Here is a 24748-nt window from a genome sequence, read left to right as displayed (position 1 = left end):
GATTCTATGTTTGGAGGTCGATATTTTCTGTAGTCTATAGCGATTCTATACTTTCGCTCTCCAGAATTATCTATCGTTTTAGTACAACGATTAATGGGCTAAAGTATCGCGATCGGCTTTTCCTAATAATTCCTTGTTCTTCCTTTTCTTTAATTTATTTTCTCACCTCTGCTTCATGTTGTGGGGGGTATCTGTAAAGTTTGCTGTTAATTTGTTCGTCTGTCGTCGTCCTGATTTCATGTACAACCTTCAGCGTACTTGTCAACTGATCACCTTCCTTAAAAAATATACTGTTAAATTTTCTTATTATTTTTCTTACCTCCTCATCTTCTTCTTTGTTTAGATGGTCGAGTTTTATTCCGCTCCAGTCAAATTCATTTGCTTCTAGCGCATGAATTTCAAAATTATTATATAGATTACTCTTAAAATAAGTTATCTTTTCATTAAGTGTTATACATCCATCTACCAAATTTATCGTTGTAATTGAGTAGGTATATGCCTATTATAAAATTATATTTTCTTCCTCGTAGTGAAGTTACTTTCCATTTAATTTTCGCAAATACTGGTAGATTAAATTCCTTAGGTGCTTCTGTTAGTACTTCATACTTGATCAAGTAATTTTTATTTATTGTGCTAATCGCTATTGGCTTTTCGAGTAAAATTTTTTCGAAATCAATTACATTGCTATCGATTAAACTTATGCTAGCTCCTGTATCAATGAGAGCATTATATTCTTTGTTTCGAAACGTAGGTATTATGGTGGGAAGACGGTCCGAGCTGGTCCCTCGAAAAAATTTTGCTCTTCGTTTTGACCAACTTGACTATAATAACATTCACAATTATTTAATTATTCTTTTCTTTTTGCTTGTTTTCTCTGAACTTTCTCTAGGTTGTCTACTTACATAGGTTCCGCTCGGGCTTGCCTAGGCTGATTCCAGTGATTTTGACCGGAATTTGGCCTAGGATTTCCTGCCTGTGGGCCCCTGTGATATAAAAAAAAATAAAAGTAAGTCGCGATAACCTCCGAAGAGATCTAATGCCGAGCTTCTCTTCCAATTTGCGTCGTGCTCCTCTTGATTTTCCCTACAAATTGGCCGGACGGGACCTACATGTTTTATGCCGACTCCGAACGGCATCTGCAAGGCAGATGAGTTTTCACTGAGAGCTTTTCATGGCAGAAATACACCCGGAGCGCTTGCCAAACACTGTCGAGGGGCGACCCCGCTTAGAAAAATTTTCTTCTAATTGAAAAATCATATTTCTAAAATTTTGATGTTGCTTTGCCCGGGTGCGAACCCAGGGCATATGGTGTGATAGGCGGAGCACGCTACCATCACACCACGGTGGCCGCCCCTGTGATATAGACATGTATTATTTTGGTACCCTTTGTTTTGGTAATCCTGAGTACTCTGCCTCCTTTGTAACGATATATTTTCTCTGTTCTGGTACATACCCTGTTGGTTCTGTCTAACCTGCCCAGAATAATTTAGATGTTTTCTAATATTTCCTGAATGTTTATCAATTTTCCCTGGGACTTTGAACTGTGGGGTTTGATTATAATTTTTCTTAGGCCATTCCTTATAATGGAATCTTTTTTCTCTATTGTTTATTTTACATTATCCCGGCCTTATACAAGTTTCCTCGAACCTTCTTTGGTTCATAATTGACACTATTTGTCCTAGCTCTCCATGGCTAATTCGCTTACCGAGTTTACTCGTATTGACGTTATTCTTCGATAAATTTCGTGGCTTTCAGTGTCGGGCTTAAACCGCAACTTCAAGGTGTCTGTTTTTATCTGCCAGTTGTCTGGCTCCGGAATGTTGATAACCACGTTCTTCGCCTCCCCTGGATCGTTCGGTAGAAAATCATTCCAATAGCTTCTTTCTTTAGGTTCGCATCTCCTATTGTTGATAGCAGATATTCGCTGCTGCTGAAAAATGAATTTACGCATACATCTCTCTGCCCTGTGAATACAGGGGGTTGGGTGATATTTTAAAATATTCTATATGCCCTGTTATGATCGGGTGTTTGCCTACTCTGCAGCTCTATGTATGCTGCCCTTAGCTGTTCTAGCTGCTGCTCCTCCTGGCAAGCTCTTCTACCAGGCTGACTGGTGGAATTTGAGTTTGGCCCTGAGCTATACTTCTATTGCCTGCTTGACCTAATTTTGGAAACTTCTTTCTGCTTGCTGTCACTTTATTGTACTTCCTTTTTGTGGGTGGTGGCTATAATTCGATATTATGCTCACTGCACTGCCACTGTTTTTTGTGTTTATTTTGTGGGTGGTGGCTATAATTTTATATTACGCTCACTGCACTGCCACTTTTTATACTCAGTTGATCAGAGCTCACAGAGTATATTAACTTTGATTGGATAACGGTTGGTTGTCCAGGTATAAAGGAATCGAGATAGATATAGACCATATATCAAACTCATCAGGATCGAAAAAAAATTGATTGAGCCATGTCCGTCCGTCCGTCTGTCCGTTAACACGATAACTTGAGTAAATTTTGAGGTCTCTTGATGAAATTTGGTATGTAGGTTCCTGAGCACTCATCTCAGATCGCTATTTAAAATGAACGATACCGGACTATAACCACGCCCACTTTTTCGATATCGAAAATTTCGAAAAACCGAAAAAGTGCGATAATTCATTACCAAAGACGGATAAAGCGATGAAACTTGGTAGGTGAGTTGAACTGATGACGCTGAATAGAAAATTAGAAAAATTTTGGACAATGGGCGTGGCACCGCCCACTTTTAAAAGAAGGTAATTTAAAATTTTTGGCGGCCACCGTGGTGTGATGGTAGCGTGCTCCGCCAACCACACCGTATGCCCCGGGTTCAACCCCCGGGCAAAGCAACATCCAAATTTTAGAAATAAGGTTTTTCAATTAGAAGAAAATTTTTCTAAACGGGGTCGCCCCTCGGCAGTGTCTGGCAAGCGCTCCGAGTGTATTTCTGCCATGAAAAGCTCTCAGTGAAAATTCATCTGCCTTGCAGATGCCGTTCGGAGTCGGCATAAAACATGTAGGATCCTTCCGGCCAATTTATGGGGAAAATCAAGAGGAGCACGACGCAAATTGGAAGAGAAGCTCGGCCTTAGATCTCTTCGGAGGTTATCGCGCATTACATTGATTTATTTTTTTGTTTATTTAAAATTTTTGCAAGCTGTAATTTGGCAGTCGTTGAAGATATCATGATGAAATTTGGCAGGAACGTTACTCCTATTACTATATGTATGCTTAGTAAAAATCCTTTACAGTATATAAGTAAATTCTGTCAACATTCAACTCCATTAATGATATGGTGCAACAAAATGCAAAAATAAAAGAAAATTTCAAAATGGGCGTGGCTCCGCCCTTTTTCATTTAATTTGTCTAGGATACTTTTAATGCCATAAGTCGAACAAAAATTTACCAATCCTTGTGAAATTTGATAGCGGCTTAGATTCTGGGACAATATCTTATTTCTGTGAAAAGGGCGAAATCGGCTAAGCCACGCCCAGTTTTTATACACAGTCGACCGTCGGTCCTTCCGCTCGGCCGTTAACACGATAACTTGAGCTAAAATCGATATATCTTTACTAAACTCAGTTCACGTACTTATCTGAACTCACTTTGTATTGGTATAAAAAATGGCCGAAATCCGACTATGACCACGCCTACTTTTTCGATATCGAAAATTACCAAAAACGAAAAAAATGCCATAATTCTATACCAAATACGAAAAAAGGGATGAAACATGGTATTTGGATTGGTTTATTGACGCAAAATATAACTTTAGAAAAAAACTTTGTAAAATGGGTGTGACACCTACCATATTAAGTAGAATGAAATGAAAAAGTTCTGCAGGGCGAAATAAAAAACCCTTGAAATCTTGGCAGGAATACTGTTCGTGGTATTATATATATAAACAAATTAGCGGTATCCAAAAGATGATGTTCTGGGTCGCCCTGGTCCACATTTTGGTCGATATCTGGAAAACGCCTTCACATATACAACTACCACCACTCCCTTTTAAAAGCCTCACTAATACCTTTAATTTGATACCCATATCGTACAAATCAATTCTATAGTCACCCCTGGTCCACCTTTATGGCGATATATCGAAAAGGCGTCCACCTACAGAACTAAGCCCCACGCCCTTTTAAAATACTCATTAACATCTTTCATTTGATACCCATATCGTACAAACATATTCTAGAGTCACCCCTGGTCCACCTTTATGGTGATATCTCGAAAAGTCGACCACCTATAGAACTAAGGCCCACTCCCTTTTAAAAAGACTCATTAACACCTTTCATTTGATATCCATATCGTACAAACAAAGTCTAGAGTCACCCCTGGTCCACCTTTATGGCGATATCTCGAAAAGGCGACCACCTATACAACTACCACCACTCCCTTTTAAAACCCTCATTAATACCTTTAATTTGATACCGACATCTCGAAAAGGCGTCCACCTATTGATCTAAGCCCCACGCCCTTTTGAAATACTCATTAACACCTTTCGTTTGATACCCATATTGTACAAACGCATTCTAGAGTCACCCCTGGTCCACCTTTATGGCGATATCTCGAAAAGGCGTCCACCTATAGAACTAAGGCCCACTCCCTTTTAAAATGCTCATTAACCCCAATCATTTGATACCCATATCGTACAAACAAACTCTAGGGTCACCCCTGGTCCACCTTTATGGCGATATCTCGATTCATTTGATACCCATATCGTACAAACAAACTCTAGGGTCACCCCTGGTCCACCTTTATGGCGATATCTCGAAACGGCGTCCACCTATGGAACTAAGGATCACTCCCTTTTAAAATAATCATTAACACCTTTTATTTGATACCCATATCGTTCAAACAAATTCTAGAGTCACCCCTGGTCCTCCTTTATTCCGATATCTCGAAAAGGCGACCACCTATAAAACTACCAACACTCCCTTTTAAAACCCTCATTAATACTTTTAATTTGATACCCATATCGTACAAACACATTCTAGATTCACCCATGGTCCACCTTTATGGCGATGTCTCGAAAAGGCGTCCACCTATAGAGTTAAGGCCCACTCCCTTTTAAAATACTCATTAAAACTTTTCGTTTGATACCCATATTGTACAAACGCATTCTAGAGTCACCCCTGGTCCACCTTTATGCCGATATCTCGAAAAGGCGACCACCTATACAACTACCATCACTCCCTTTTAAAACCCCCATTACTACTTTTAATTTGATACCCATATCGTACAAACACATTCTAGAGTCAATCCTGGTCCTGGTGGCTCCGCCCTTTTTCATTTAATTTGTCTAGGATACTTTTAATGCCATAAGTCGAACAAAAATTTACCAATCCTTGTGAAATTTGGTAGGGGCTTAGACTCTGGGACAATAACTTATTTCTATGAAAAAGGGCGAAATCGGCTAAAGCCACGCCCAGTTTTTATACACAGTCGACCGTCTGTCCTTCCGCTCGGCCGTTAACACGATAACTTGAGCAAAAATCGATATATCTTTACTAAACTCAGTTCACGTACTTATCTGAACTCACTTTGTATTGGTATAAAAAATGGCCGAAATCCGACTATGACCACGCCCACTTTTTCGATATCGAAAATTACCAAAAACGAAAAAAATGCCACAATTCTATACCAAATACGAAAAAGGGATGAAACATGGTATTTGGATTGGTTTATTGACGCAAAATATAACTTTAGAAAAAAACTTCGTAAAATGGGTGTGACACCTACCATATTAAGTAGAATGAAATGAAAAAGTTCTGTAGGGCGAAATAAAAAACCCTTGAAATCTTGGCAGGAATACTATTCGTGGTATTATATATATAAAAAAATTAGCGGTATCCAACAGATGATGTTCTGGGTCACCCTGTTCCACATTTTGGTCGATATCTGGAAAACGCCTTCACATATACAACTACCACCACTCCCTTTTAAAAGCCTCATTAATACCTTTAATTTGATACCCATATCGTACACACCCATTCTAGAGTCACCCCTGGTCCACCTTTATGGCGATATATCGAAAAGGCATCCACCCATAGAACTAAGCCCCACGCCCTTTTAAAATACTCATCAACACCTTTCATTTGCTACCCATATCGTACAAACATATTCTAGAGTCACCCCTGGTCCACCTTTATGGCGATATCTCGAAAAGGCGTCCACCTATAGAACTAAGCCCCACGTCCTTTTGAAATACTCATTAACACCTTTCGTTTGATACCCATATTGTACAAACGCATTCTGGGGTCACCCCGGGTCCACCTTTATAGCGATATCTTGAAAAGGCGCCCACCTATATAACTAAGGCCCACTCCCTTTTAAAATGCTCATTAACCCCTTTCATTTGATACCCATATCGTACAAACAAACTCTAGGGTCACCCCTGGTCCACCTTTATGGCGATATCTCGATTCATTTGATACCCATATCGTACAAACAAACTCTAGGGTCACCCTGGTCCACCTTTATGGCGATATCTCGAAACGGAGTCCACCTATGGAACTAAGGATCACTCCCTTTTAAAATAATCATTAACACCTTTTATTTGATACCCATATCGTTCAAACAAATTCTAGAGTCACCCCTGGTCCTCCTTTATTCCGATATCTCGAAAAGGCGACCACCTATAAAACTACCAACACTCCCTTTTAAAACCCTAATTAATACCTTTAATTTGATACCCATATCGTACAAACACATTCTAGATTCACCCATGGTCCACCTTTATGGCGATGTCTCGAAAAGGCGTCCACCTATAGAATTAAGGCCCACTCCCTTTTAAAATACTCATTAACACCTTTCGTTTGATACCCATATTGTACAAACGCATTCTAGAGTCACCCCTGGTCCACCTTTATGCCGATATCTCGAAAAGGCGACCACCTATACAACTACCATCACTCCCTTTTAAAACCCCCATTAATACTTTTAATTTGATACCCATATCGTACAAACACATTATAGAGTCAATCCTGGTCCTGGTGGCTCCGCCCTTTTTCATTTAATTTGTCTAGGATACTTTTAATGCCATAAGTCGAACAAAAATTTACCAATCCTTGTGAAATTTGGTAGGGGCTTAGACTCTGGGACAATAACTTATTTCTATGAAAAAGGGCGAAATCGGCTAAAGCCACGCCCAGTTTTTATACACAGTCAACCGTCTGTCCTTCCGCTCGGCCGTTAACACGATAACTTGAGCAAAAATCGATATATCTTTACTAAACTCAGTTCACGTACTTATCTGAACTCACTTTGTATTGGTATAAAAAATGGCCGAAATCCGACTATGACCACGCCCACTTTTTAGATATCGAAAATTACCAAAAACGAAAAAAATGCCATAATTCTATACCAAATACGAAAAAGGGATGAAACATGGTATTTGGATTGGTTTATTGACGCAAAATATAACTTTAGAAAAAAACTTTGTAAAATGGGTGTGACACCTACCATATTAAGTAGAATGAAATGAAAAAGTTCTGTAGGGCGAAATAAAAAACCCTTGAAATCTTGGCAGGAATACTATTCGTGGTATTATATATATAAACAAATTAGCGGTATCCAACAGATGATGTTCCGGGTCACCCTGTTCCACATTTTGGTCGATATCTGGAAAACGCCTTCACATATACAACCACCACCACTCCCTTTTAAAAGCCTCATTAATACCTTTAATTTGATACCCATATCGTACACACCCATTCTAGAGTCACCCCTGGTCCACCTTTATGGCGATATATCGAAAAGGCATCCACCCATAGAACTAAGCCCCATGCCCTTTTAAAATACTCATTAACACCTTTCATTTGCTACCCATATCGTACAAACATATTCTAGAGTCACCCCTGGTCCACCTTTATGGCGATATCTCGAAAAGGCGTCCACCTATAGAACTAAGCCCCACGCCCTTTTGAAATACTCATTAACACCTTTCGTTTGATACCCATATTGTGCAAACGCATTCTGGGGTCACCCCGGGTCCACCTTTATAGCGATATCTCGAAAAGGCGTCCACCTATATAACTAAGGCCCACTCCCTTTTAAAATGCTCATTAACCCCTTTCATTTGACACCCATAACGTACAAACAAATTCTAGGGTCACCCCTGGTCCACCTTTATGGCGATATCTCGAAACGGCGTCCATCTATAGAACTAAGCACCACGCCCTTTTGAAATACTCATTAACACCTTTCGTTTGATACCCATATTGTACAAACGCATTCTAGAGTCACCCCGGGTCCACCTTTATAGCGATATCTCGAAAAGGCGTCCACCTATAGAACTAAGGCCCACTCCCTTTTAAAATGCTCATTAACCCCTTTCATTTGATACCCATATCGTACAAACAAATTCTAGGGTCACTCCTGGTCCACCTTTATGGCGATATCTCGAAATGGCGTCCACCTATGGAACTAAGGATCACTCCCTTTTAAAATACTCCTTAACACCTTTTATTTGATACCCATATCGTACAAACAAATTCTAGGGTCACCCCTGGTCCTCCTTTATGGCGATCTCTCGAAACGGCGTCCACCTATGGAACTAAGGATCACTCCCTTTTAAAATACCCATTAACACCTTTTATTTGATACCCATATCGTACAAACAAATTCCAGAGTCACCCCTGGTCCACCTTTATGCCGATATCTCGAAAAGGCGACCACCTATACAGCTACCAACACTCCCTTTTAAAACCCTCATTGATACCTTTAATTTGATACCTATAACGTACAAACACATTCTATATTCACCCATGGTCCACCTTTATGGCGATATCTCGAAAAGGCGTCCACCTATAGAACTAAGGCCCACTGCCGTTTAAAATACTCATTAACCCCTTTCGTTTGATACCCATATTGTACAAACGCATTCTAGAGTCACCCCTGGTCCACTTTTATGCCGATATCTCGAAAAGGCGACCACCTATGCAACTACTACCACTCCCTTTTAAAACCCTCATTAATTCCTTTAATTTGATACCCATATCGTACAAACACATTCTAGAGTCACCCCTGGTTCACCTTTATGGCGATATCTCGAAAATGCGTTAACCTATAGAACTAAGCCCCACGCCCTTTTAAAATACTCATTAACACCTTTCGTTTGATACCCATATTGTACAAACACATTCTAGAGTCACTCGTGGTCCACCTTTATGGCGATATCTCGAAAAGGCGTCCACCTATAGAACTAAGGCCCACTCCCTTTAAAATACTCATTAACACCTTTCGTTTGATAGCCATATTGTACAAACGCATTCTAGAGTCACCCCTGGCCCACCTTTATGCCGATATCCCGAAAAGGCGACCACCTATCATCATTCATTATTATTATATCATTAATACCTTTAATTTGATAGCCATATTGTACAAACGCATTCTAGAGTCACCCCTGGCCCACCTTTATGCCGATATCCCGAAAAGGCGACCACCTATCATCATTCATTATTATCATATCATTAATACCTTTAATTTAATACCCATATCTTACAAACACATTCTAGAGTCACCCCTGGTCCACCTTTATGGCGATATCTCGAAAAGGCGTCCACCTATAGAACTAAGCCCCACGCCCTTTTAAAATACTCATTAACACCTTTCGTTTGATACCCATATTGTACAAACGCATTCTAGAGTCACCCCTGGTCCACCGATGCCGATATCTCGAAAAGGCGACCACCTATACAACTACCACCACTCCCTTTTAAAACCCTCATTAATATCTTTAATTTGATACCCATATCGTACAAACAAATTCTAGAGTCACCCCTGGTCCACCTTTATGGCGATATCTCGAAAAGGCGTCCACCTATATAATTAAGACCCACGTCCTTTTAAAATACTCATTAACACCTTTCGTTTGATACCCATATCGTACAAACGCATTCTAGAGTCACCCCTGGTCCACCTTTATGCCGATATCTCGAAAAGGCGACCACCTATACAACTACCACCACTCCCTTTTAAACCCCCATTAATACCTTTAATTTGATACCCATATCGTACAAACACATTCTAGAGTCACCCCTGGTCCACCTTAATGGCGATATCTCGAAAAGGTGTCCACCTTTAGAACTAAGCCCCACGCCCTTTTGAAATACTCATTAACACCTTTCGTTTGATACCCATATTGTACAAACGCATTCTAGAGTCACCCCTGGTCAACCTTTATGGCGGTATCTCGAAAAGGCGTCCACCTATAGAACTAAGGCCCACTCCCTTTTAAAATGTTCATTAACCCCTTTCATTTGATACCCATATCGTACAAACAAATTCTAGGGTCACCCCTGGTCCACCTTTATGGCGATATCTCAAAACGGGTTCCACCTATGGAACTAAGGATCACTCCCTTTAAAATACTCATTAACACCTTTCATTTGATGCCCATATCGTACAAAAAAATTCTAGAGTCAACCCTGATCCACCTTTATGGCGATATCCCTAAATGGCGTCCAACTATAGAACTATGGCCCACTCCCTCATAAAATACTCTTTAATACCTTTCATTTGATACATGTCATACAAACACATTCCAGGATTACCCTCGGTTCATTTTCCTACATGGTTATTTTCCCTTATGTTGTCACCATAGCTCTCAACTGAGTATGTAATGTTCGGTTACACCCGAACTTAACCTTCCTTACTTGTTTTTTTTTTTTTTGTGTTTATTTTTGTGGAGGTGCATATACTTTTATATTATGCTCACTGCACTGCCACTTTTTCTTTCACTTTATTTTACTTATGTAGTGTTAAAATGATAATATTTTTTCCACTTTGGAAACCGGGAAACCGTTATTCGTTTCACAATCCCTCCTGGTAAAAAGGAACAACCGACTGCGCCATAATCCGTGGTTGTGGCAAGCAGGTTTTTTAAAAAATTCCAAAAGGAAAGGCTTAAATTACACTCTAAAACTTTTGTATGAAATTAAGATTGAAATGGGGGTAAATTCCTGTTGAAATAATTTTTTTGTGTAAAAATGCCCATTTTTTGTACGTAAAAATCAAAAAATGGATGATATTGCTATAAAAAAAAACGTGTAATATTTTGATTTACACCCGAAAAGTACGTAGTTTTACGCAAGAATTGTGCAAAAGTATACATGCCTTGTAATTTCACACAACAATGTGTAAGAAAAATGTGCATTATTTTAATTTACACCCGAAAAGTACGTAGTTTTACGCAAGAATTGTGCAAAAGTATACATGTCTTATAATTTCACACAACAATGTGCAAATTTCGGTCACTTATTATCGTATTTTGCTCCAGGTAACTGTAAATTTTCATTTAGTGTGAAATCGTCGTGTTTGTCGTCTCGTGGCGGAAAAAAGTTAATAAGAATTAAAACATAAATATAAATAGGCGAATAAGTTATAAAATATATGTAAATATATATAAGCGATAAGCTTTAAAATATATGTAAATACACAGTCCACTTTTCAAAAAAGCATTCTGCTAAAGACGCCGTAATTGAAGGTGTCTCCAATGTGTACCACAAACTCAATTGCTCGATGGCTTCTTGCGACTTTTTCGCTATAAGCATACATGAAGTATACTCATATATTTTAAAGCATTTTGCTTATAGCAACAACGTCAATTGTCCAGTAATTTCTTGTTTGAAACCATTTAGTTATGTGTCCTCATTTCGATCACATTTTTTCCGGAAACATAGCCAAGAGAATGACTATTCGCTGGAAAAAGATGTGGGCGAAAATAATGAACTATCGCTAAATACGATTACTTGCCAGGAGTTGCCAAATAGTCCTAGTTCTACCCGCGTTAATAGCTTTAAATTTTTTTTATTATTTATATCAACTTTCACTTTTTCAACTCTTTAGTAACTTTCTAATTAGTTTATACATTATTTCAGTTTGGGACGACAATTGAAGAAGTTGAAAAAGAAATAAAAGAGCCAACGCTCTGTATTTTTTTATAGGTGAATATTATAATATTATATATATGTTAAACGAACGTATTTTAACCCTTTCCAGGGTACTACCAGAAATCCTTAAAAATTAATTAAAAATTTTATTTTGTTTCGTTCATTTAAGTTATTTATTTAGGAAAATATAAAATAATAATTTCATAATTTTGCATTAATAATTTTATTATTTTAATTTTAATTTTTATCTAATTTTTTATTCATTTCATTATTTTCTAGATACATGTACCTCAAAACATATCATATATTTTTTTGAAAGGAAAATTACCTTTAAAGATACAAATGGAGATTTACTTGACTTAGTTTTACAGCTACTTTGCTATTATTATATATTCAATTTAGAATATCCCAAAAATATTTCGCAAACGTGTGAATTTTTGATGCGTTATTTTTTCAAATTTTAACCGTCCCAAACACGTGGAAAAAAAAACACATTAATAATATAGGAAAAATAATTACGCTTATGAGAAAAATCGATGCAACTGTAAATTAAATTTAAAAAAATATCTTACAAATTCAAGAAATACACATACAATATTAAAAAAATTTATGAAATTAATGCATTAATTACAAAATTTAAGTTTTTTATTGTAGTTTTGTTCTTAGATGAATTTCATATCAAAACCGATACGCATTGAACCCAAGCCCATCAGATTTTGATGTAATTATTAATATATTAATTAATTATTATTTAATAATTATTTAATAAATATTATTTATGAAATTTATGAATTAATATTACTTTGTAATTTTAGTTTTCTTCTATGTAAAAAATATCTTAATGAATAAACAAATGTGAATAAATAAATATTGAAGTTAAAAATTAAATTAAAAAATATCTGGCCTTTTATTTACAAAAAATTTGGACCTTAGTGTTTAAAATCACGCTCTTAGGGTGTAAATATAAACAACTGGTGAGTACAATTTTAGGCATATTTTGTCTAAAGTATTACACATTTTTTGCGTAAAATTCATCAAGAAATTTGTAAAAATAAAGATGTGTAATATTACACATATATAGTGGTTAAAGTGTTGCCTACCATTTTGGTAGTAAATTTACGATTTTCGGTTTAGAGTGTAATTAATAGCAGAAACTGGACTTTAAGTCAAGAGACTCCAACCCAAACTGAATTCTTTTCTTTATTCAAAACCAAAGAAAGCGTAAATGCACAATAGTGAAAATGCTTACTAATAATTAGCTGAATTGTCTACTTAAATTTTGCAATGACTAGTTTAATTATAACTTTGTATTGGGCCGGAAGTTGTTTGCTATTTAGTTGCATTATACTTAACACGAATTGAGCAATAATAATTGGTGTTGACTCTGCATTTATTTTTAATTATTAAGCCGGAAGTTACTTTTATTTACTTTGTTATACTTAATATGAATTTATCAATATCGTCTTGTGCTGAGCCTGCACTTACATAACTTGATGAATCATTGGTAATTGGGGGGTTATTGGCATTATACATAACTCGCGCTACGAATTATCCTTACATTAGATCGGGTCGTTTATCAAAACTTCGATTATTAAGATATAGGGCTTTAGTGTGGGTCGCCTAGGAAGAAGTAAGTATTTTAGATTGGTGGTTCAACCTGGTGGCGTGAACATGTTGTTGTTGTTGTTGTAGCAGTACATCGCCCCACCCAATAGGTGCGACCGATCACAAATTGTCATTAATATCCTCTAACGGCAGCCCAAGGAAATTTGTTGTTGCAACAGGGGTGGACCATAATGTGAGGGGTGTTAGAAGCGTTGGTTCCACATTACAATTAAAGAGATGGTTGGTGTCATGTGGGGACACATTGCAAGCAGGGCATACATTTTGTATGTCGGGAATGATTCTGGATAAGTAAGAGTTTAACTTGTACCAATATCCAGATCGAAGTTGAGCTAGAGTGACTCGCGCTTCCCTGGGGAGTGTGGGTTCTTCTTCCGCTAGTTTTGGGTACTGTTCTTTGAGTACTGGATTCACCGGGCAATTCCTGACATAAAGATCCGACGCCTGTTTGTGGAGTTCACTGAGGACCTGCTTGTGTTTTCTTGCTTCATACGGCTGAGTTCGCAGGTGCCGTATTTCCTCATAATGCTTACAGAGATGACTCCTTATGCCCCTAGGCGGTGTTGGCTCATCAATCAGATGTCTGTTGGGATGCCCAGGTTTCTGGGTATTCAAAAGGAACTGTTTGGTTAACATCTCATTTCTCTCCCTGATGGGGAGTATTCTCGCCTCATTATGTAGATGGTGTTCTGGGGAGATAAGAAGACAGCACGTTGCGGTTCTGAGAGCAGTATTTTGGCAGGCCTGTAGCTTCTTCCAGTGTGTAGTTTTTAAGCTTGGCGACCTTATAGGGGACGCGTAGCATGCAATCGGATGAACAATTGCTTTGTAAGTGGTAATGAACGTTCCTTTGTTTTTCCCCAAGTACTGCCAACAACAGATTTGAGGATTTTGATACGGCGCTGTATTTTCGGTACAATTGCGGCTGCATGCTCACCAAAATGTAGATTCTGATCAAACGTGTGGGATAGTCGGCAGCGTAGTGCCATCTATTGTGCAGCCATCGGCGAACGAAACGATAGTGACTCTTTCTGGTGGCGAAGGTAGCTTTGATATGTAGAAGTTAAACAAAAGTGGGAATAGGACACCACCCTGTGGCACCCCTTGTTTAATTATTTTTGGTTTTGATGCTTCGCTTCTAAATTGCACCGATGCCTGCCGACCACCCAGATAATTTACGGTTCACCTTTTACGACATGGGGGAAGGGTAGACCCTTCCAGGTCTTGCAGTAACGTGCCATGGTTGACCGTATCAAAAGCTTTTGATAGGTCTAGCACAACGAGTACTGTTCTATGGTGGGGGTTTTGATTTAAGCCGCATTTTATCTGGGTGCTAATGGCATTTAGCGCGGTGGTGGTACTATGGAGTTTTCTGAAGCCATGCTGATAACAGGCTAGTGGCAAATTTGCCTTGAAATGGGGAAGCAAAATGGCTTCAAGCATCTTGGCTACTGGCGATAGGGAGATATCGGGCGATATGACTCTCCTATGTTAGCTGGTTTCCCAGGCTTTAGTAGCTGGACCACTTTGGCCATTTTCCAATTTTCGGGAATGACGAAGGTGGAAAGAGACAGGTTGAACACATGCGCTAAATATTTGAAACCCTCTTTCCCTAGATGTTTAAGCATCGGCATGGCTATGCCGTCTGGGCCCACTGCTTTGGATGGTTTAGTATGACCGATGGCATCCTCAACCTCCTTGGCGGTGATGGTAATTGGAGACGCGCTGAATTTATGCTTATGTGCGTGTCTGTTGGCCCTCCGTCTATATTTGTCCACCGTAGAATGCATTATATATTGTCGGCAGAAAGCGCTCGCGCATTTTTTCGCAGCCGACAGCACTTTATCGCCAAAGGCGATGGAAATGTTGTCATTGTGCTTAGACGGTTTCGATAGGGACTTTACGCTGGACCAAAACTTATCTACACCGGCAGAGAGGTTACAACCGCTGAGGTGTTCATCCAAAAGCAATCTGATGGGTTGGTTTATATCCTTCATTTGGGGGTCGCCGGGATCGAGCTGTCTTATAAGGTTACGTTCTCTCTCTAAATTTGTGGCCTCCGGTGGAAAGTGAGGCCGAGTTTCGGGAATTCTGCCGGCGGGAATGAAGAGAGCCGAGGCAGATTCAATGACCTTGTGGTAAGCACCCTCCCCTTGGCGAGCATCAGTCGGGATAGGGAGGGCAGCAAAGCGGTTGTCTGTAAAGGATTTGTATTCATCCCACTTTCGTTTTTTAAAGTTTATGAAAGTGCCTTTTTCTATGACGATGAAGTCGGCGGTACGCTCGAGCGAAATAAGTATAGGCAGGTGTTCGGATGCCAATGCTACCGTCGGCTGCCAGTTGACGCAGTTTACGAGACCTGCGCTCACGATTGAAATATCCGGCGAACTGTGACAGCTTCCTACCATACGTGTGGGGGCGTCTCAGTTTATTGTGCAGAACGTCGTTTCATCTTACCCCTGCTGTCTGCCTACAAATTCGAATGCCATAGACCGTGATGGGCATTGAAATCGCCTAAGATAATGCGATTATTGCCAGTGTGTAAGGCGCTGATATTAGGGCGGTATCCCCTGGGGCAGTAGGTGGCAGGAGGGATGTAGATATTGATGATTTCCAGGTTTGCATCGCCTGGCCGGACAGATAGGCCTTGACGTTCTAAGACAGTGTCCCTGCGGCCGTCGGGATCAAATAAATGATATTGCACAGAGTGGTATATGATAAACGCGAGGCCACCTCCATTTCCGCTCTCGCGAACTTTTCTGTGGGCATTATACCCAGAACAAGTCTGCAGAGCAGGTCTTGCTTTGAGTTTAGTGTCTTGAATCGCAGCAATGCGGATGTTGTGCCGCTTCAAGAAATTGTATATCTCCGTGATCTTCCCAGTTAATTCATTACAGTTTAACTGCAGAATTCTGAAGTGCAACGGGGGAGACGTCGTCACTCTGGGAGTAAGTGACGGGTGACTACGCCTGGGTTGGGAAAGGCTAGGACGCAACTGCTGTTGTGGCCCTGGGATTGGACGTCCTTGGGTAAGCATTGGGGTACCCGGTGTGTTTGGGTTTGCGGCCTGACAACATGGCGCAATGAAACCCGTCGGGGGGTTGTCGTCGCGGAGGCCAGAACATCTAGGAAAGTGGCAGCGTCCAAGGTAGGAGCTGCATTGGGCGAATTTCGCAAACATATATATTCTGTGCTGGTAAACAGTGCAAAAGGAGGTAGGGACTAAGAGTCTGTTTCCCTGACCTACATGATGGCTGCCGGAAAAGAGAGGGGAAGAAGACGGGGGCAGGGACTGATGCTCGCCATTGCTCCCGACTCTACTACGGAGGTTGTAGATATAAGTGGGAGCGGCCGTATGAGTTGGTGGTGCCGCGGGGCGCGAACAGCAGTGGGTACTAGTTGTGGCTTGCTGCACGGAGAAAACTGTTGTGCATTATTGATGCACAAGCTGTTCATAACTATAAAATGTTTAGGTACATTTTTGAATATGCAACTTTGCGCATAATGCCTAATAATCATAAATTCTGCACAATCTATTCAAACTGTGCATAAGTTATACACAAAAAATGTGCACAGTTTGTGAACATTGTTCATAGCTTAATTATTTGAAAATCAAACAAAATTGATCATAATATATGAACACTGTGCATAATATGTGACTATAAACAGTTAATGTTCATAAGTTGTGCCCATTTATGCATAGATTATAAACAATGCGTACACATGGATAATGAGTATGCATTAATTGCGACTTAGTTTCACTTATGTTCTTTGTGTCAAGAATGCCGGTTGTTGAAGTGTATTTATATATCATTAATATTGTTCAGAAATATATAATTGTGCAAATTAAGAAAACCAGAGGTAAGTATTGAGTTATTATCATATATTTATCACTGCAGTTATTAAATTTAGCGATGGTTTTTTTAATAACGAAATTGGAGTGCTAAATATGGAAAACGTCGCAGGTCAACAAAGCAGTGAATATATGTTTTCTACAAATTTAGTAGGTCGAGAAGTGAGTGCTATTTCGGTGTCAGGAATCGATTCAGAAGATAAAATTTGGCTAAAAACAAGAAATTCGCCTTGGGAGACGGTGGAATTGAAATGGAACTCCATCTTCGCTCTTCGGCGCCAGGACATTAATATCCATCCGCTACAATTTATACTTTCTGACTGGCCACTATATGCGTATAGTAACGGATATCGTATGGTAGAAATTTTAAATTTGTATAGGTAATATATAAATAAAAAATTTATATTTTTATATTTAGATCGATTTTTACTTCCATAATTTGTTGCCGGAAAAGTCAAACTTATTTTCTAACAACTGGAATTCACTGAAAGATAACATCTTAGCAGTATGCAAAAATATTGCTTAATTGCCAGCTGCTAAAAAAATTATGAATAATCTTCCAACAAACAAAGGTAAAAAAACTATTTAAACTTATGATATAAAGAACTAATTTAATTATAATTTTTGAACCTTCTTCCAGATTTAGAATTAATTGAAGTCTCGAAGGTACTGGCAGCAAGTTTTAAGCCTGTGGAAAGAAAAACAATTGCGAATCAGACGTGGAAAGTTAGCACAGGCGACGCTTGGAATTCCTTCGTCGTTGAAATAAACAGCGCTGTTGACATACAAAGCACTATAAACAAGTGTAAAGAATTTTGCGTGAGCAAGAACATAAATTTTCAACCATTTTTGCCCATTCTTAAGGATCGAAATGATATCAATTCATATCAATATATTCTAATCGTGGAAAGTCTAATTTATATTTTTGCTGACGCTTTTAATGCTTTTGATATATATTTCAAGTGTTTTTTCGTCTTCTAGCTAGAATACCCGTTTAAAAACAAAATTTTCTGGAACTGTTCAACATTTTTTTCTGATATACCAACCACTAAAATTAACTCACCAGAATTAGATATTTTCAGACAGTTAAAGCAGAAATAATTTCAGAAAGAAATTTAAGTATTGTTGAAAAAAATTAATAATCATGATTTAACTGCTTTCTTTGCAATTCTTCGTTCGCTTCGGCGGATGTACTAATAAGCCATTTGAAACCAATACAATCCCTCAAAAAGCATAACCAATTAGTATGTTCCAAATTTCATTGCAAATTTCATGACTTTTCTATCTATAAAAAACATATTTTAAGTGTTTGCCAGGTTAAAATGCTAACAAATGAACCACATTTTCCAATTGAAGCAAAATCTACAACATATTATATATATATACACGATTCGTGACCAACAAAGCAATAGTACGGAAATGGTGATCCCTGAAAAAAGACGGAAACTTAAAATCATAAATGAGGCAGATACTGAAATGTTTTTAAAAAATATGCGAGACGACGTATTAGCATTTGTTAGCAATCTTTTCAGTGGAAATCATATGACCACGAAAGCTATTCAATCAATATTAGCATATTTTGCAGATATAATAACCAAAAAGATGTTTACATTATTCATTATTCATTAGTAGAAAACAGCAGCCGTTTAAGAAATTTGGAAAATTATAATATAATATAAATAATCCTTGCAAATGATTATAGCAAAACTGGAGTAAAAAACAATTCACCATTAAATGCATTTACAATGGTCCATGTCACACAAAACTTGTATTCTGATTTTATGCATGATTGCTTAGAAGGTTGTGTAAAATACGGTTGAATATAATCTCTAAAATATTTTATATTAGAAAAAAAATTTTTTTCAATCAATGTCTTAAATGAAAAAATTAATACATTTGAATACGGTTCCATTGAGCTTCGAAGCAAGCCTCATGGCAATATTAAATTAGAGCACTTAAAACAAAATAAACTTAATTTTTCAGCTAGAGAAACATTTTCTTTTTTGCGCTATTTTATTGTTTTCGTAGGCGAATTCGTTCCTCAAAAAAATAAAGTATGGCGGTATATTATCAAGTTGAAAGAGTTGATAGATTTTTATTGAAAGATGCTTTTAGTAACGCAGAACTTATAAGTTTGACTTTCATTATATCTGAGCACCATAAAATGTATACGGATTGCTTTAAAACTAATTTAAACCAAAACACCATAACGTAACATATTATGGCTCTATTATAAGAGTAGTTGGCCCTTCGAAGGGCTAATGGTGCATGAGACATGAAAGTAAAAACAAAATGTTAAAAGAATACTCCAAAGTTTCATATTCGATAGTTAATTTAGAGCTATCAATAGCAAAAAAGTTCGTGTAAAATTTTCTAATCAAATGCTTGTAAACAAGGATCCTTTCAATATCATTCAATTTAATAATATGAAAACAGTCACAACTCAAGAATATTCATTTAAACAATTACTACTACCATTCGAAACAAAAAAAAGAACAAAATGTTTCAAATTCTATAAGTTACAAAGGAACAATTTACAAAATTGGGTACTATATTTTTATGAAGCAGTGTTTTTATAGTATTGTCGATATAATTTTATTAGAAGACGGCATATATTTATTACTTAATCAATACCAAATTGAAATATTTGATTTGCATTATTATGCTTATATTATTGGGGAAAGAACGGAAAATTATGTCTTAAAATCCATTACAGAAATTGAATTTCCTAAACCCTTTGAGCTTCATCCAGTATTAAGCACTAAACTATGTTTTATGATAAAAATTTTATAGAAATATAAAAAAATTAATGACTTTAAAAATTATATAAAATAAACATGTTAACTCTGAAGTATATGATTTATTTTATTTTAATATGTATATATATAATATTAGTTAGTAAGCAATTGTACTTTGAAATAAAAACATTTGAAAATAAAATGAAATTTTGCTTCTTTAATATTAGCAGGAGGTGTAAAATTTGTTCCTATTTGTTCACAATCTATGAAAATGTTGTTCATAACCTATACCCAGTTGTTCATAGTCTTTCCCAGTTGTTCACAATCTATGAAAATGTTGCTCACAATCTATGCCCAGTTGTTCATAAAACATGCTCATAGTGCTGAACTTAAGTTATGAACAAGTGTGCATAGATTATGAACAACTGTTCTTGGTAATTTTTCGTGAACAATTTGTGCATATGTTGTGCCCATAATGCATAATTTCGGCACACAATTCTCTCCGTGTGAGCAGCAGGGCTGCTGGAAGGTAGTGGGGGCGCTAAGGAGTAGACTACGGGACGTCATTGGGCGTGAACAGCAAGGAGCCACAAAAGAATTATAAAAGTTACGTGGGCGTCGTGTTTTGGGATCTAGCCCAGAACAACCTGTCCGATGCAACCATCCCTTGCACGAGACACACTCACAAGAGTATGACCGTCCTAAAAAGATTCTTTTCGGGCAGACGCAGTAAAACCATTTCTCGGACCGGGGTTAGGAGACGGGCCCGGATTGGATTCGATACCTTCCCGGAGCAAGAGAATATGGAGCAGTCCCGCTGCAAGGAGCTGCTGAGAGGATGACAATTTGTGGGAGGGACGCAACAAATTAAATGGGGTTACACTGAAATGACAGTCCTTGGTCCGGAAAAATCCCGAGTCGCTCCGGTACATAGAACCGACTGCCTTGGGAAGCGTGGCGTGAACATCTTCGCTGTTAGTTTTGATTTTTACATGTGCATATGTGTTGCTGCTTGCTTTATTGTTGTTGTGCATTTATTTAGTAGCAGCATAGTGATGTATCGAAATGGTGATATTCGCCACACTGGAGTTGATAAACGTAATACAAAGCTTCCGCAACCCAATTGTCAACCTCACCTACGCGAGAGGAATCCTGTTACAAATATGAATGTATCATACAGATATACATCGAACTAGGGGGCGGGATTGCCTAGAAGGTTTAATGTGGTCATAAACAGTACCTCATCCCCTCCAGGAAAACTTCCGAATTATTTTTCTTGTCGTACCTGTGTTTCATCTTAGTCGTCATTAGCCTAGTTCGTTGCCTCACATTCTGTTGTTTGGCCAATGGACTACTTCGAAGAGCTTGAACTTGACGGATTGGCTTTGCCAATGACGTTCACAACCGTAGTGCGCCCTGGCTTAAACCCACCCTTGTATTCTTTCTGGGAAATTCTTTCCTTCGTTTTAGTGTGTCCTTTTGCCAATGCCAGTGTTCTGCCCGCAGGTGCATTCGGTTTTGATTTGTGTGTTCCATTCTTCCACCAATCTTTGCCCGGTCTACATCCTTCGAATTTTGTGGTCTTTGTCGAATCTTCTCCACGAACACTATTTTACAGCTGAACCCCTTCTCAGAGCTGAAGTTAAGTGATCATTCTTGTTTTTATATACAGGCTGGGTATAAGAACTAAAAATTATCACCACGCTAATGGGAAGCTCTTCTCTTCTACTTAAGTATTCTTTGTCTGAACATCTATAGAACTATTCGTGAACAATCGTTCTGCTGATTCATTGTTTTTCTTTTCTAATTAGAATGTATAGATGTCGGTAACGGGTTTCTTTTATTGTGTCGTATTCGTGTTTGCCGTAACTTTATCTTTATCGGAATTAAGAATAAGTTTTAGTTTAACAAGTAAGGAAGGCTAAGTTCGGGTGTAACCGAACATTACATACTCAGCTGAGAGCTTTGGGGACAAAATAAGGGAAATTCACCATGTAGAAAAATGAACCTAGGTTAACCTTGGAATGTGTTTGTATGACATGGGTATCAAATGGAAGGTATTAAAGAGTATTTTAAAAGTGAGTGGGCCATAGTTCTATAATTCTATATTTTCGAGATATCGCCATAAATGTAGACCAGGGGTGACTCTATAATATGTTTGTACGATATGGGTATCAAATTAGAGGTATGTATTAATGAGGGTTTTAAAAGGGAGTGGCCCTTAGTTGTATATGTGAAGGCGTTTTGGAGATATCGACCAAAATGTGGACCAGGGTTACCCAGAACATCAGCTGTCGTGTACCGCCAATTTATTTATATATGCAATACCACGAACAGTATTCCTGCCATGATTCCAAGGGCTTTTGATTTCGCCCTGAGAACTTTCTCATTTTCTTCTACTTAATATGGTAGGTGTCACACCCATTTTACAAAGTTTTTTCTAAAGATATATTTTGCGTAAAAGACCAATCCAATCACCATGTTTCATCCCTTTTTCGTATTTAGTATAGAATTATGGCATTTTTTTCATTTTTCGAATTTTTCGGTATCGAAAAAGTGGGCGTGGTCACAGTCGGATTTCGCCCATTTTTAATACCAAGATAAAGTGAGTTCAGGTAAGTACGTGAACTAAGTTAAGTAAAGATATATATATTTTTGCTCAAGTTATCGTGTTAACGGCCTAGCGGAAGGACAGGCGGTCGACTGTGTATAAAACCTGGGCGTGGCTTCAGCAGATTTCGCCCATTTTCACAGAAAACAATTATCGTCATAGAAGCTATGCCCTTACCAAATTTCACAAGTACATTTCTGTTCGATTTATGGCATTAAAAGTATTCTAGACAAATTAAATGAAAAATGGCGGAGCCATGCCCATTTTGAAATTTTCTTTAATTTTTGTATTTTGTTGTACCATATTATTACTGGAGTTGAATGTTGACATAATTTACTTCTATACTGTAGAGATACACAATTTTTTTTAAATTAATTTAAAATTTTTTTTAGAAGGTGAGCATGTTCGTCATCCAATTTTGCTAATTTTTACTTAGCACACTTATAGTAATAGGAGTAACGTTCCTGCCAAATTTCATTATGATATCTTCAACGACTGCCAAATTACAGCTTGCAAAACTTTTAAATTACCTTCTTTTAAAAGTGGGAGGTGCCACGCCCAAATTTTACTAATTTTCTATTCTGCGGCATAAGGTCAACCCACCTACCAGGATTCATCGCTTTATCCACCTTTGGTAATGAATTATCGCATTTTTTCGGGGTTTCGAAATTTTCGATATCGAAAAAGTGGGCGTGGTTATAGTCTGATTTCGTTCATTTTAAAAGCGATCTGAGATGAGTGCCCGGGAACTTACACACCAAATTTCATTAAGATACCTCAAAATTTACTCAATTTATCGTGTTTACGGACGGACGGACGGACATGGCTAAATTAATTTCTTTTTTCCACCAGATATATAGAAGTCTATATCTATCTCGATTAGTTTATGCCGTTACGGGAACCGTTATGCGAAAAAAATTAATATACTCTGTGAGCTCTGCTCAGCTGAGTAAAAATACCTGTTTTGTATCCTCTTGTAATGTTAGAACTATCTCATTTGGAGGTGGTACTAGTTATAATTCTGTCCCCTCGCAATGCTTTGAAGTGGCACTTTTAACATTGTGATTGCTAGGATTAGACAGAAGAGATAAGGGTGTTAGAGACGTTAGTTACACATTGGTGTGGTTGATTTCCACAACTACAAGTAAAGGGTATTTGACTTTGAGAAAATTTGCCCAGCGAACTCCGTTCTTAAAGACAAATTCCCGCTGTTATAAATTTAAGCAGCTAAGGTTTAGAATAACCTGAAGTAAGAGATAAGCCAAGAGATAAGAGCCGCTGGATATTAAGTGGGATGTCTTTTGTTAATAATATCTGTTATCTTCTTTTTTGACATATTTGTTAATGGCTTCTTTTACACTTTACCAATAATATTTCATAATTATATTTTTTTATAGGATGCACCATTGTTATGAAACCTGCGGAGGATACACCTCTTACAGCATTAGCACTTGTTAAACTTGCGGAAGAAGCTGGCTTTCCTGATGGAGTAGTTAATATTATAACAACAAATAAAGCCGCTCCTATAGGTGATTACTTTTGCAAGAGCTTAGATGTTAACGGTATATCATTCACGGGATCCACTGAAGTGGGAAAACTGTTATTTCGCAACTCTTCAGGAGGAATAAAACGAATTTCATTGGAATTAGGTGGTAATGCTCCATTTATAGTATTCAAATCAGCGAATTTAGAAAACGCAGTTGAAGCAGCTGTTTCCTGTAAGTTTCGTAACTGTGGACAAACTTGCATATCAGCAAACCGATTTTTTTTGCAACACGAGATACATGACGAGTTTATTGAATTGTTTAAGCAACGCGTAGCAGCATTAAAAGTTGGAGATGGTTCAAAACCTGGAGTTCAAATCGGACCTTTAATAAACACTACACAGTTCAATAAGGTAAATAATTGTGAGCTATTTACAACGAAGAAAATTGATTATATCTGGTGTTTTGTTGGCTGAGAAAATAAAAGGAAAAAAATCAGATTGGATATTAAAATCCCTGACAGGTCTCTTTAGT

At 37.9% G+C, this 24748-nt stretch overlaps 1 protein-coding gene across 1 annotated transcript in view; it reads left to right on the top strand.

Annotated features, from left to right (window-relative positions):
- Window positions 1-24748, top strand: part of Ssadh (succinic semialdehyde dehydrogenase) — a 543275-nt gene that overhangs the window by 180263 nt on the left and 338264 nt on the right. Inside the window, exon 3 of the mRNA XM_067756680.1 lies at window positions 24128-24627. Coding sequence (XP_067612781.1) covers window positions 24128-24627 — 500 coding nt within the window. The remainder of the gene's footprint in view (window positions 1-24127; window positions 24628-24748) is intronic.

The sequence above is a fragment of the Eurosta solidaginis genome, chromosome 5, assembly GCF_040869045.1.
Source record: "Eurosta solidaginis isolate ZX-2024a chromosome 5, ASM4086904v1, whole genome shotgun sequence".
Classification (NCBI taxonomy): domain Eukaryota; kingdom Metazoa; phylum Arthropoda; class Insecta; order Diptera; family Tephritidae; genus Eurosta; species Eurosta solidaginis.
This window is presented reverse-complemented; position numbering and strand designations above follow the sequence as displayed.